General features: G+C 41.0%; 1 protein-coding gene across 1 annotated transcript in view; it reads left to right on the plus strand.

Moving 5' to 3' along the window:
- LOC103775948 (adenylyl cyclase-associated protein 2-like) overlaps window positions 1-15,326 on the plus strand; it is a gene marked incomplete at its 3' end in the record, with an annotated part of 30,918 nt that extends 15,592 nt beyond the window's left edge. The window contains exons 3-5 of the mRNA XM_008943424.1: window positions 3,035-3,112; window positions 14,771-14,914; window positions 15,151-15,326. Coding sequence (XP_008941672.1) covers window positions 3,035-3,112; window positions 14,771-14,914; window positions 15,151-15,326 — 398 coding nt within the window. The remainder of the gene's footprint in view (window positions 1-3,034; window positions 3,113-14,770; window positions 14,915-15,150) is intronic.
- Window positions 15,327-15,783: the final 457 nt, after the last annotated feature.

Consider the following 15,783-nt stretch of genomic DNA (forward strand, 5'->3'; position numbering starts at 1 on the left):
GTTTTTAGATGTTGATTATCTGTTGCACTTACATGGTTCTGAAGATAATTCCCCACACCAGTTATAGAGCATTACAGGTTTTTGTAATTTTGAGATGCTCATCACATGCAGGGTCACTTGTTCATCAGGGCAATGGGTCCAAAATATTCCCATTTCTCTCTGCAGACAGATGTGTGCAAACTTGTTTTCTAGTCTGTTCTGATACTTAGTCATGATTGCCATGCATTTTGACACTCAGGCTTCATGCCTATCATTCATTATAACTGAAAGAGTTTCAGCTGATTTGTTCTGTGGCAATCTCTTGGATGAGCTGCACAAGTTGTTGAGAAATATCCCCCCTCCCCGCTCCATTTTCACTCATTAGTCATCACTGGATGTGGGGGTCTAATGACAGAGTCATCTCCCTGTAAAAAATAGTGCTGGCTGCTTGGTTACACAGCCTGCCTGCTGACGAGGAGGAGGCAGCAATGAGGAGTCACATTTCAGAGACTACAAGAAGGAACTGGAATGGTGATAGACTGAACTAATGCATTCTTCATGAGAAGAAGCTCTTCTATGACTTTGATGGGATGCAAGGGAAGAAGTACTGCATGCTTGGAAACAGTAACACTCCAAAAGCCATTTTTAATGCTGTTGGAGAAAGAAGGAGGTAACTGTGGCACAAATCTTATAAAATTCTCCTTGTAAAATGCAAAACCTATGTTAGCATGATCCTTTGGTTAAGATTTTAATTCTAAGTAGAGAGATGTGAGTGCTCTGATCCCTACACAACTAAAAGCTTTTGAGACTGCATAAATTTTAGGCATACAGTACAAGCCTTGCAATCAGTATCTAGTCTGCTGACCATTGAACATTTCCAACATCCTATAATAACCTTGTGATGATAAGAAAACGTGAAAAAGCCATGTTTTTTATGCCCTTTTAATCCTTACCTAAAAACCTGAAAACTCTAAACAATCCCCAAAAGTAATTTTTTTAACCACAGATAATCCTATTGTAATTTCTCCCATTTGTAATTTTCATATATGTGTTTAATCACTCATTTGAAATCCATTCTAAATGTGCATGGTGCTGGAGTCAAACTAACAGCCATGAAACCACTTGACATACTTTTTCCCCTCTTCTTGGGCATATTTGTCCAATTCATCATTACATAGTTCTGTCATCTGGTACTCTCTCCAAATGCTAGATATTTAAAATCTTTTCTACTTGTGCTTCCATCTGTCAGTATCTTCAGTATTCTTGAGCAAAGACAATATGGGCCCAATGATTTTGCCACACTAAGCTAGATATATTTGACTTCCTTTTCAAATGATGTAATTCCTGTTGATCCTCGTACCTCTTACCCATCCTTTCAATATCTTCATGCACATCATATTCCTTGAAATTGAGGAAAAGCATTTATTCAGCAAGAGGTAAGCTACAGACCAAGGATGACATAGGCATGCCCAACTCACCTTTCAGGTCACTGCCATGGCCTCACTTCATCGCGTTATTTCTTTATTGTTCCAGCAGCTAAAAAAGAAAATATGGCTTTGTTTTACTTTTCTGTGCAAGGTACAGTTCAACAAAACCTTTTTCCATTGTTCCTTTGCTTCTGTTATTTTATAATGCCTGGAAAAAAGTTCTTGATAATCAAGGCTTCTTCTCACTCTTTGGGGTTTTTACACCTATTCTTAGTATCTGGCTTTAGTTATTTATTCATTCAGAGATTCTAGCCCTTGTTTACAATTTCTCCCTCCTGCCCAGTGTACACAGATTTTCCCATTCTTAATGTAAATCCATCCTTTCCTTCATGTAAATCATTAAGCTCTTCAGGCCAGTAATTTTCATTCTATTTTCCAGAAGTTTGCCATTCAAAAATACTAAACCTGAGCAATAGATTTATTTTTGTCCATCTTGCAACTTAAGAAGAACTGAGTCCATTCATAATCACATTCAGCTTTGGTCAGATGTTCTCCAAGATCGTCCTCACACAAAACCCCTGAAGTTTAAAATAGCACACACTTTGTTGTTTTATGAATTTCTGTACCAAAAAGTCAGTCTTCTGAAATGCCTAAGAATATCTAAACTTTGCTGTTATTGATGGTATTTATGTCTACGTCTGGAAAATTTAAGTTTCCTATGCTCATATAATTTCCCTCATTATTTATTTCTTTATCTATTTATACCCTCTTCCAAATCTCAGCCTGTCAGACCATAATATTCCCTTCTCCACAAATACTGTCCAGGTTGGGCCTCTTTTACCATCTTCCAGTGATTTTCATCCTAACAGATTATGTTTTATTCCTGCCATCACATTTTAAGATGAATAAACACAATTTGGCTGTTTTACTTTGGTACAGCTTCAAATTTCCTGACTTTTATGTATTTTAAGTTGCGTCCACATAGGCCTGTATATAAAATTTCCTTGTTTTCTTTTCAGATTGAAGAAACCCCAAGAAAAAACAGCATGAGCTTCCCCACCCTTTCACAAAGTGATTATAAATGTATCTATTCATATTAGATTAACTTAACATTTGGTTTGGGTTTTATTTAGCAATACACACTAGTGATGAATAGCTGTCAACCTTAGGGTCTGCTCACAGAGGACAGGCAAGGAATGAATATGCCAAGCTGAACTCTTCTTAAACATCACCACAGCCTAAGTTAGAGTTCCACAGAAAGTTTGCAGGTTGCCATTCTCAGCAGTAAGAAGTTTTTATCATGCACTTGAGTAGAAACATCGCCTAGACATTCTCTGAAGTGTTGAAATTAAGTCCTCCTGTGATTAATCTTATAAATAATAACCAGAAGACTGCATATCAACTCATTTTATTTCCTCTCTGAAGAAGATAGAGAACTTAACCTTAGATTTCAAAAAAATTTACAGCTAAGCCAGTACTGCAATACATTTCTTCCAGTCAGTGTTGCTGTGATTTAGATGAGAAGCAGCAAGAAAGATTTGAGCTGTCACACTTGACTTTGAGCTGCCAAGAAGAGGTATTGGAGGTTACAGGCTAAGGTTTAATTTATATTCCTCCTTTTCTTACAGGCAGAGATGGTACGTGCTGCTTTCCAAGCGCAAAGATCTTTCCTGGTGTTAGCATCTCAATGTCAAGAGCCTCAAGAGGTAAGAAAAGTGACCTAAAGTTTCAAGAGGCAGCATGTTAAAAAGGCTGTGTTCCCATATGTTTAGTATCAACCCCTGTATCTGCTTTTATTTGTTACTTTATTTATACAGGGCGTGTAGAGTCTCGCTTTCAGTGTCATTGCATGGTGCTGCAATCAGCTGAAAGCCATGGGTCAGAGCTGAGAACCTTTTCTGTGCCAATACATGTAAGATCATGGAAGGAACCAAAGGAGTATTCCACTTTATGGCTGCCAGTGGGATCAGGGTTTCTCTGGCAAGCTGGAAATGCCATGGAACAGAATGGCTTTTTGCTAGCCACACATGCTCTATCACAGACTTTGAGGTCAGGGGATAAGCTGTTGAAAGAAAAATCAGTTCTGGCCCTTAGACTAAGTATTCTACAAGCTGAGGTCCAGGTTAGTCCAATTCTGGAAGGAAGGCAAAGCATTTTGTCAAGAAAATGAAAAAACAATTTATATCGAGTTGATTTATCTAATTATTATACTGGCAAACTAAAAAAAACCAAAACTAAACTACTTATTTAAATTGTCTGTTGGCAACTAGAAAGCTCAGGGAAGCTGTGGAGTTGTTCTGAAATCTCACGAGGAGGTTCTAGAGGGTACAAGGTTTTGGCCAATAGCTCTGTATCCTTCCTGGGAACAGCAATTGTGTAGTCCTCCTGTGGGATCACACCTGAGTCTCCCTTCCTGGAGTGTGCAGTGAATGAAGATTTCACTTGCACAGCCTCTCCATGGCCTTCAGTGCTTTCTTTTTCCACTAGCTCCCTTCTCCATAGCTGATTAAATTCTGTGTTTTCCTGTCAGAACACTCTGCAACTCACAGAGATTATTGCTATTTTGCTGTCGCTGCTGTTCTTAGAGACAGAAATTAAAAGTTTTTCTAATCAGTATGTTTTAATGGCAAGGATACTCAAAGGGGGAAAAAAAACAACACAGATACTCCAGGCAAGACATTAGATTTATAGAGTTCCAAGCAAGAAGGGATGAGTTGTTTTTCCAGCTGTCCCTGATCTCAGAGAGTAAAAGTGGGTCACGACACACAGAGAACAGGCAAAATTCCCACTGGTACAGGCCTCAAGCTGTCATTTATATTGGCTGTGAATACAATTGCACCCAGTGGCCCACAAACCTCTTCGTGCTCGTAGGTAAAATATTCCCCAGTGAACAGTTTCTGATGGCCCTGAACGTAATGCAGTGTTCTGAAACGTTGGTATTGTCCCACCTCTGGTAAGAGGAGAAGCTCTGGTTCACTCTTTAGCCTCCTGTGCTGATGTGCCATCAGTAGGATTTTCTGTTTTTCCAGTCCCAATGGTTTTGAGATTTTTCCAGTTACAAAGTTTAGAAACTTTCATTTAAAAAATGACAACAAAACAAGAAAAAAAAAACAAAAACAAAAACAAAACACAACCATGCTGAGTTAAGAGATTCTCCAGCAATCCAGAATGACACGTAGAGAAGCAATAAGAGAAGCAATAGAGAAAAGAAATCTTGTTATAAACATCACCAGAGCTGGCCACAGGTCTCCGTGTCTTAGTTGCACATTATGACGCTTATGTAGATTTTTGCAACTTGTTGAAGGCAAGGAAGTATCCTTCAACCATCATGCCACTTGATATGTGTGTGCACATCATTCCTAAGTTAAAATACTGGGAATATTACAGACTAAAGTTCCTTTCTCAGAGAGAACAAACCCAGTCCAGTTACTTGGGGTTTCTTACCATAAATACTGCTAGGTACACATTTTTAATAGGCATCCAAACTGACATTGTTCATTCTGTTTCTCTTTTTTCCTCTAATTTTTTGCCCAGATATATTCAGCTATACTATATACCTGGAAATAATGAAAGGCTGCCTATCTGTGCAACTTGAACAGTGTTTTCCACTGCAGAGAGTGACAGTTCCAGGCACTCAGCTTTTTACAACTCCATCTTAACGAGGAAGAAAATCCTCTTGTAAAGCCACAGTGGTTAACCACTTTGAAAAAGCTGGTTAGCAACAGCTAACCCAGGAGAAGGAAAGAAGCAGGAGTGCCCCCCCTATGACCCAGGACCTTATTGATGTGATGTCATCTGGGCTCTGGTTGTATTTATAGCCTAGAGCCACGGAGTCAGTGTGGAATCCAAACAGGAAAGCTAATCATTAGTGTATCAGAATGCACAGAGTAGAGAAAAGCAAATGAAGATGACAGCATATCTATAAATGCAAGAGAAAAGAGAGTAATTCTGTCATTCAGCTGTCTAGACTGTTTGCTTTATAATGTAAAGCTGTGAATGAGCCAGCACGTTGCGATTATGGCATAGGAGCTTTGTAGACATTCAGAGACAGCGGTGTGGAGACTGAGGGGATTTACTGAGTTCCTGTCATGTTGGGATGTCATACGTGGTGCCTTTTAAAAAAAAAGAGGGAGAGGAAAATGCCCTGGAAAAATAAATTAGCTCAGCTCTTGCAGCTTACAAACTAATGAAGAAAGAATTCAAACAAAAAGAAAGCTCCTATACGTGTAATAATCCTTAGATGTTTTTTTGTGCTCAGCAAAGACAGAAATGTATATTGTACAAAAAGCAGTGTTTTTCCCTCGCCGTGAAAGTGCTGAAGCCCTGGTATTCATTTAGCTCTCTAACTCCTGCTACGAGTCATTAGCAAACACGTTCAAACAGTTGCTGAAGCTGCTTTTGCAGAGTTTTGCTTCTTGGTGATAACGCTGATCTTTTCTCTTTGGGGATCTGTCGCAGTGCTCAGCCTTTACTATCTGTGTGTGTGGAAATAGCAGGAGCCTAGAAGGTAATTCCAGCTGGCATACCAATCTAGCATCAACTGCAATAAATTACTTTGCAGAGAGCATGTTCTGTTACTTTTTATGGTCATGTTCTATATTTGTATGTGCAGTGGAAGAGGTCACGTGCCAAAACCACCGGTTGATAGTCCTGTTTGTGTGTGTCCCAGCTAATGGCTGCTGGCTACAGGCTCATTCAGCAAGATGGGATCCTTCAGTTCAGCCACTTATTAGAAATCATTTTCTGACGCCCGACTTCAAACATTAAAGCAAAAAAATGTCTGCTATAAATTGTTTACTATATATGAGATAGTAAAGAGAAGATGGAGAGGGAAAAGAAATTAGAATATTGCTATCTTCTGTGAGAAGTTGTTTAAAAAGGTATTTTGAGACCATGTGTTTACACGTTGCTTCAGCAATTCAAAAGATATATTTTAGCATGAACCGTCACAAAATAGTTTGTATCTGAATTTTTTGTTCCCCATAGTCTAAGCCAAATACAATTCTGATTAAAAGATTATTATTTCATTTTATGATATTTTGAAAAGTGTTTCTGAGCAAGTTTATCAGTTTAACAATTCTTTTTAATTTATGATCTTGGATACTAACGTACGAGGTCACTGCTCAGAGTGGCTGCACCGAATTCTTTGTGAATGGTAACTTACACTCTGTCTTCTCTTTATGAATTAACTCATTTCACTTTAAGAGTTCAAACTGTTCTAAGAGTTGCTTTGAGGGCACGAATAATCCACTGGGAACTAGTTAATCAGAGAAGTTTTTCTGTGAATCAATACAAATATGTGCAGGATGAGAACAGTCATGGTAAGAAGTACCACAAACAGATTTAAATGACAGATTCAGTTCAGACTAGAAACGATTACGTAATTTCTCATTTAAAAAAAAAAAATGCTGAGTTCATACAAATGCCAGAGCTCATGGATTTAATTACTAACGTTGTGCAGACAAACATTCCAATTAAATACCTAGCTTAGATATGCAGAGTCTATGCGCAGGTGGGAGGAGAAGAGTGGAAGAGAAAATGAGAGGTAAGGGAGGGCTTTCCCTTTTTCTCCTAAAAAGGGAAAAAAAAACCAAACCTGAAACCCAAGAAACTGTATTTGAAGTTAGACTTGCAGCCATGAGAACATATCCTGAGGGTTTAATTTTTTATAGTCAAGCAAAAATTCTATTGTAGGAAGAGAATAGTTGTGGCAATTTCTTTGAATAAAAGACTCATTCTCAGAGTTTTAACGTAGAAATCAAAGATGGAGATTTACAGTTCCCTGCTCTCTGTCAGTGTAGGATTGCTCATTTTTTTCTCTCTTCTATTTTTAAAGTACTTCAGTAACAGGACTCCTGGGACTTCTTATTCTGCATCCTAGCAGGATTTGTGTTCTGATTACTCTGACTTGCTTATGTAATTCTATTTCCCATTACTTTTCTTCATACTTACTGGGATCACCCTCACTGTTTTCCAAAAACATGAAGAGCAGGATACTCCTTGCCTCATTAATTTATTGCTTACTGACACAAAAGAGTTTGAGCCAAGTTTTGCTGCCATTCTACTCTCCCGATTGCTGCAAACCTGTACCTCTGTATCTAGAAATAGCTTAAGGAAGAATTTGGCTCAGTCCTTTTAAGGTCCTCAGGTCCCAAACTTACAGAAGGTGCCAAGAATGACATGGACAGAGCCTGAGAGTCCTGAGCTCCCAAGGGAACCCTTTTCCCCCTCCTGTTCTCTGAAATCTTGCCAAACTGTTGACATATTTCTGTTATCAGCAAGCCTACAACTGCATGCGACACGTGGTCACAGCCGCAGCGAGGGACCAACTGACATTTTTCAGTCACTAGTTTGCTGCCTTATGGGGTTTACAGGCTCATTTTTTGATATTGTTGCAAACTCTTTGGAGTTTCAGCTTCAATTTAATCCTTGATTATTTCTTCGTTGTAAACATACTTCCAGTTTCTAGAGAGCCCCCTGGCACCTGTTATCTCATAATTTTGTCTCAGAGGTGCTCAAGTACATTTAACTAGCTTCAAGCTCATTATATTTTATGATCATAAAATCATAGAATCATCTAGCTTGGAAAAGGCCTTTAAGATCATCAAGTCAAACTGTTAACCCAGCCCTGCCAGGTCACTACTAAACTACGTCCCTCAGCACCACATCTCCATGGCTTTGAAACCCCTCCAGGGATGGGGACTCCACTGTCCTGGGCAGCCTGGTTCAGGGCTTGACAATATTTTCAGTGAGGAAATTTTTAATTAATTTTTGGTTTTTTAATATCCAATCTAAATCTCCAGTTTTTGATTTTTGAAAGTTATGCAGACTCCAGGACTGCTTATTGAATGTGGCAGTCTTAAAGTTTGTCTCTGGGGAGTTCTCATGTGACCCATGTGAATGTCCAAGGCTGGAAGCTTACACCATCTAACATCCCTGTCCCGGGACATACCCCATGGGAAACCTAATTGGCCTTAGCAAAGGCTCATCAGATCTCAGATGTTGTGAACAAAATGACTGTGGCTCAACAGAGCACCATTTTCTGACAGAATTTTGCTACCTGGATGCCCTGGTCCTCACTGACATGGACTATGGTCACAGCAGGAAAGACTGAGGAGTGGCAAATGAAAAGGTTGAAAACTGTCCTTGTTGGTTGGGTGTGGGATGTTGCCCATGTGCCTAAAGCAGGAGGCCCCTTCCTTATTGAATATACTGCCCATGGAGAGCTGTAGTGGACAGGAAAACAACAGATAGGGCATTCAAGTCCATTTAAAACCCAGCCAGAGTCCTGGCCAAAAGCACTGGGTGTGATTTGGCACTGATGCACACAGTTTGTGTCAGGCCCTGGGTTTCTCCACTGGTTAGAAGCTGTTTGTCTTTCACGTTCCTCTCCAGTTGTCCTCCCTCAGAGTTTACATTTCAAAATAAACCCACAAAAGACTAAACTAGTAACCTGTCGTGTGGGGTTATGGTTTGTTCTTCCCTGCTTTTTTTTCCCACAAAGCACAAAATTGTTACAGCTAATATTGGCTGTTAGATTGAGAATGTATGTGCTATCCAAGAGGAATAAAAGCCAAATACCAATTAAATCACTTTGGAAGCACACAAATGTGTCTAAGCTTCTGTGCTGATGAAGCTGACCAGACATTTCTGCAGATCTGTCTCTCTGTGTCATAGTCCTGCTGTTGCACAGCAGCGAGTTTGAAGTGGCTAAACCTGTACTGTTGACAAACAAATCAAACGCTTGCTGCACCACTGTGTTGGAGATTTACAGGCTAAGAAAACAAGACCAGAATAAATTAATGTCTCTCTGTAGTGAGTTAGGAGGAGACCTTTGAACCCGTCACTGGTGGTCTCCCCTGCCCATCAGAAAATGCTTGCAGAGAAAGCACTGGATTAAGGTGCAGTAGGTTATACTGCAATTTTAAGAGCAAAACTGTGGTATCAAATGTAAAACACTTTCTGCAAGGAGAGCTGGAGATAGGCAGTGATGAAAGAACAGTTTGACAGACATCGACAAGAGCTGGTGGTATTCACCATGGAGGTAATAATAATGGCAAAAGTAAGCATTTGGGGAATCAGGGTGCAACACTGGGAGGCTTAAGGTTACCAACTAGTCCAGATTCGCCTCTGGAAGAAAATGTATTTTCTATCTACTTAAATAAAGAGGTTATTCCTCAGCCTAATCTGAACACTGATTCCATTCAGAGCATTGATACACAGCTACAACAAAAACAGACAGGCCTTTTTTAAACTGAATATATACAAAAAAAAGGACTAGCAAATTTTAAAGTCTTCTTTACGAAATGCCTTTTTGCAAAATAGAAAACACGGCGAACTACAGTTAATCAAAGACTGTTTTAGTTCTAGAATCATAGCTGCTTATAACAGGAATGCATCTCACCGGTGATGGCTGAAGCTACCAGTATCTTATTCCTACAGACACAGGGTGGGATTCTGCTCATCAGCTTTAACTGCCAAGGTGGGCATGTTGTGTAAGGTGTCTTTCTAGGCTCTCTTTACAGTAAATGGCAGCACCTCTAGAGTGCATTGTTCACATCTGTTAATGTCTTCTAATGTATAGTCTTCTAACGTCTATGAATAGGTAGAAAGAATTCCTCAGGGACATCTCTTTCTTCATTTACAGTAGAGAGAATCAAGTCTCAGCTGAGAGCAGTTGCTCACCATTTAAATGGGAGTGTGGTAGATGCAATCCATGACATCTTTCATCCCTTGCAAGGATGAAATGTGGGATGAGGCTGCATTAGGCTGTTTGCAGAGATAATGGCTGTGTCTACATTAATGTTTTAGTTCACAGTGGGACTGTATTTTTCCTTCAAGTCAGCCCCATTTACGATGCTGTGAGTCACATCGTAGAGCAGCCTGAGGGTGTACAAAATGGGTGTCTTTCTGATGGCTTTAAGTGGAAGATACACTCCCAGGCAGCACCTAAACCACAATTTACAGCCAGTCCAAAACACACACCCCTCAAAAAAACCCCGTGTATTGAGTGCTGGGTCCTCAGCACCAACTGTTCTGCTCTACAGAACCGTTCCTGTTAGGCTGCACTGCTTGCCAACATACACAGAGACGGCTCATTCAGATCAACACCCCGTTCCAAACTTGCCTGTGAAAAACACAGGGAAAGTAGGATGGAGATTTTGAACTGACAAAAGGAAACAGGAGAACTGTAGGCCACGGAAGAAAGGTTGTAGTTGTGCCGTTCTGGTTGCAGCTGGGTGAAATGAAGGGGCTGCTGATCCCAAATGCTCTCAGCTTTCTTTTACTGCTCCTACAGCAAAGGTTGCCTCCCCCTCAGTGTAACTTGAAAGGGTATTTGTCCCTTGCCATGTTTTTTTCATAGTAGGTCAGGTTGATTTAAACACTGTAATAGCGAGGTCTGAATTGTGTTGCCACCCATCAACATAAAAATTCTTTAGTAAACAATCTCAACCCTCAAACCCACACAAGATTAGCTTAAAAATACAGAAGATCTTTTAAAACTCTGTTTTTATTTACCTGCTGGGTTTTACACCTTTGTGATTCATGCTGGCAGGTTTCTGGACAACAGTGGTCCTGAGAAAATACCTGTTTTCCCAAAGTAAAGCTGAGATTTTCAAGTAACTGCTGGGTCAAGCAGCCAAAGTTTAAGCCAGCCATGCAGTTTAGTGGTCTGTGATTTAGCACAGGCAAATCACAAAAATCACAAGACCCCAGAGTTTGTCCATTCTCCTGAGTTAAATCCACATGCCCCAGTCCTGTTAAACCTGTCATCTGGGGAACTCCTCGTGTGAGTATTACAAAAATGTGAAGGAGAAGAAAGGTTGTTTGATGGGGTCAGTTGGAATATTGGTCTGCCAGGCCGTTGATGAGTCTGGGCTAAGACTGTTAAGTCTCTAAAGCCAAAGCCTAAGGCAGTTCTTAGTTGCATGCTGTAACTTTTTTCGAGGGTTTTGGCTAATCACTGCAGTAGTTTTACCACTCTTGATTTTCTAATAAGAATTGTAAGATGTGGTTTAAAGCTGGCTCGTTGTTTAGGTATTAAAATTTTAAAAGATCATCTGGTTTTAATAATTCTGAAGAAAGGACAAAGACATACTGGGAATTACTTTCGATATTTCTAAGTTGTGCCACTGTTGCATTTTTAAACATTTCAGCAAAACTGATACTGTAGTAGGAATGGTGTTTATACAAAGACTCTTAAATTTCTGTTAAACAACTGCGCCGTGTCTTAAATGACAAGAAATTTTATCTAGCACATGCCAAAGGCATGCTGAAGATTTTTCCAACAGCACTGATTCATCTCCTTGAATTCATTTTTTCTTAGAGATACAGTATAGACAATCATTTTATTAACAGCCAGCTGTTTTAATATTCATTGCAATAAAGAGATTATTCTTCTACAGCCCTCAGCACAACTGGTTCTGCATTGTAGAGCCAAACCAGACTAATTACTGCCAGAATTAATGAGCCTTTCTATACCCATATGCCATATCCACTATAATTCATCTGCACTTTAATCACTAACTAAAGATTTGGAACTGGCTGTGGGGAGACAGGACTGGATGAAGTGATTCCTTGCAGGCCGGTGCTGCTTTGTGCCCCAGCCCTGCAGACAGTGGGCCAGCGGGTGCCTGCACAGACACACCCAGCACACGGGCTGTGTGCAGCACCAGCAGCCCTCGCAGGGCAGGAGCAGTGCCCAGCGAAGGGAGGACAGGCTGCTCTGCGCCCCCGAACCTCTCGCCTGGGACAGAGCTGAGACAAGCCTCAGAGCCCTCTGGGGCTTCTTCTGGTGTCACTCCAGTGCCAGGCGAGTGACTGCTTTGAGTGACTTTCCTTAGCAATATATGTTGCACCTTTAAAACTCCACAGGGTGCTGTCTCTGTGAAATTATACAAATGTAGTACATTTTTATAAACAGCTGATTCATCGGACAGCTTAAGTCTTATGTTCTGAGGAGCAGAAGTTCTGTCTGTACCACTGACAGAAAACCCTCACAAAAGCAGTTGGGAGTTTTTCTAGGAGGAGCAGAAGGAAGCATGGGTCTTACAGTAACACTGAGGAAAATGCCTGGCCCTCATTTTGCTTTCTTATCTGTAGATATTGCAGCATTCTACAAAATGAAACAGCTACAGAAGCATCACTTCATAGAGAGGAAGCTGAAGCGCAGAAAGTTAACACAGTTTTCCCAAAACCTGATGATAATTTGGTGGGATAGCTGCAGAGAGAACCCACATCTAAGGACTCCTACTTCTGTGCCCTATCCACAGAAACGTGCTGCCTCCCAGTGCTGTCTAGATACACCAGGCATCTGTGGAGCTGTATTTTTAGCCCTAATACTCTGTTTGGCTGGAACTGGGCCATGAAGATTCACAGTAAGCTAAGGACTGTAAATACCCCTTAGACTTTATGGGAGGAAAACTGGCGTAATATCAAAGCAGAACAAGCACTTTCTTAAATTTCAGTTTTGTTAACTGCTCTCATACTTGAAAGATTTCCCTGCAAAATAAGAAAGAACCAACCAGCTGCAGCATGTTGTAAACAAGCAAAAATTAGAAAGAAGAATTCCTGCAGACTTTATCGTGTTATGACAACAAAATCAGTTTTCAAGAACTACAAATCATGGAGGTTTCAGGGCTTTTTCAGACTTAATGACTTATGCTGGTCATTAAGCCATCAACAGAAAACAATCTTTTCATCTCCCAGTAATAGAGTAAATATTTGTTTTCTCCCAACCCACTCTGTTGTAGAAGACCAAATATCCCCATGCATCTCAGATGCACAGGCCTGTCTCAAAATTACATTACAAAATTACATTCTGCGTGTCATGACAGCACTAGTCCTAAAGAATATGAAGATTAGTTGTCTCCAACAAACACTTTGTTCCATTAAGCAAGTAGTCCTGAGGATAGGGGAGAAAAAAAAACAGAGTTCTGCTGCATCCTGAGTGACTTCTGAGTGAAGTGCTAGGGGAAACCAGAATGGTGCAGTCTCTTTGGTGGGACACAGGGCGGCTTCTGCAACAAAGAACTGGGCTGCTTTTACAGAAACATTTTGTAGGGTTTCAAGACACAGCACTTGTTTTGCTTGTAAACGAACAACTCCTTGTCCCTCAATGTCCTGTTTCTGAGTGGAAGAATTTTTCCTGGTAAGTCAGTGCCCTAAATTAGTTTTTCTGAGACGCTGGCCAGTGTGATTAGCATTCACGCTGCACAGGAAAGAGCTTGGATAGCATCTACATTCATTCTGCTTTTCTCTTCACTCCAGACACTATTCCTTCCGCTCAGCAGTCATTCCCCTGGATACCATTCGTTTCTGATTAGCACAGGCCAATTTCCCCAAACCAGGGCTTGCAGGCAGGACGTTTCCCATGAAATCCTCTCACATTACTTGCAGCCAAAGGAAATGAAAACATTAAAACCTACCAAGAGGGAAAGCTAAAATTGATATTGCCTTCAGTGTATTACTTTCTCAGTCTTGTTCCCTGAGGCCACTCAGATGGTAAGAGGCCGCTAACCTAATAAGTAGTTTGTGTTTCTTATAGAAAGAACAACTTGGTTAATAACCTGAAAAACTCAAGCCAGGCTAAAGAACTCTGTCCTGGTTTTGGTGGGACAGAATCCCAGGCAGCCATGCTCTGCAGGCCATTAGCAGTTTGGAGTCAGGGGAGCTGACCCCAGCTGGCTACAGGTGTATCCCAGACCATGAACATCATGCTCAGTATAAAGGGGAAGTCTGGGGAGACTGGGGGGTGTGGGGGTGTTCCTGCTTGAGTTCCTGCTCTTGCATGGGCTTCTGCTGACCCTGCATCTTTGCCTTCTGCTCCTGAGGATGCTTCTCATTTATTGTGACCACTGTACATTCACTGGGCTGAGTATAACTTTATATACTTTACACTGCCATTGGTACTAGTTGGGCTGTTTCAGTAAATCTGTCTTCATTTCAACCCATGGGTCTCGTCTCCTTTTCCCCCTTTTCTGCTGGGGAGAGGTTATCGGGTGACAGAGCCACTGCTGGAGTTTAGCCCTGAGTACAGGCTAAATGGAGACAGACTCTCAGTATCAGATGATAAATACAAGCATTCTGCTACCTCTGGGGTCTCTGTGGGTCTTAACCTGGGCAGAGTATAAAAATGCTGCTGGTGCTGTAAACTATTTTTGCTGTAACACATTATTAATACGTAATGTCTGAGCGTTCTGCTGCTGCAAAGGGAGGAGGGCAATTAAATTGTTACCTCAACATAGAGAATCTGCTGGACTTTCTTTCCAACTGCTCGATGAATGGGCAGGAGGGACAGTGTTAAGCCACAAGGTGTTTTTGGGCCACCCATTGTAAGAGCAGTGTCATATTTTTTTTTTCAGAATGAGGTGGCAATGCTGCTCAAGCCAATATCAGAGAAGATTCAGGAAATCCAGAACTTCAGAGAAAGGAACAGAGGCAGTAAAATGTTCAACCACCTCTCAGCTGTCAGTGAGAGCATACCTGCCCTCGGGTGGATCGCTGTGGTGAGTGACAGAGAGCAGGAAGGCTGGGAGGACTGCCAATGCCCTTCTGGGTAGCATGGTCCAGAATTGTTCCAAGTCTTGCAGAACTCTGCAGTCTCACCTCCATAGTTCTTCAGCCTACTCCACCCAAGAAGGTGTTTTGTAATATACCAAATACATCAAGGAAGGTGTTTGACTAATGTTTCACTTCCTTTCTCCTTCTGTTGTGTCCTGCTACCACGGATGGATGGTCCCAGTCTCCTAAACCAGGCCCTTACGTCAAGGAGATGAATGATGCTGCTACCTTTTATACTAACAGGGTATTAAAGGACTATAAGCACAGGTATGTGGCCAAGCCCCAGTATGCATTAGCCAGAGAACAGAGCGTTAAGCACACCGACAGGGTTCACAGTGCCATTGCAGAAAGCAGTTTGTAAGCTAAAAAGCATTTGATCAGGTCTGTTTGCAGTGGTGTATCTTCCCCACCTCACCCCTGACGTGCAGCACGTGGCGGTGAGGACGGCAGCAGCGCTAGGGGTGCTGGCTTCCACCCTCTGCACGTTACAGGGCTCTCTTTGAATCTCTGCCATCTCATCATGAGCTTATATGAAAATACATATTTACGTATCAGTGTGTGGCTAGCAAGCTGCTACCCAGCCCTGTCTCAATGCCCCTTGAAGAGTCATTCATAAATCCTGTTGATTTGGTACTTCTGGAGGGCAGATTTTGGCTCTTGATTTTTCTAGCCCAGTGAAGAACCATATTTGCTATTGAGTTTTTCTTATTCAGTGAGGAAAATTTTATACATAAAAAACCTTTTTGTATATATTTCTATTTATTGTATATGTATAATACGATATACTATATATTTCATAGAATCATAGAATGGT

Source organism: Merops nubicus, unplaced genomic scaffold (assembly GCF_000691845.1).
Source record: "Merops nubicus isolate BGI_N331 unplaced genomic scaffold, ASM69184v1 scaffold12377, whole genome shotgun sequence".
Taxonomy (NCBI): domain Eukaryota; kingdom Metazoa; phylum Chordata; class Aves; order Coraciiformes; family Meropidae; genus Merops; species Merops nubicus.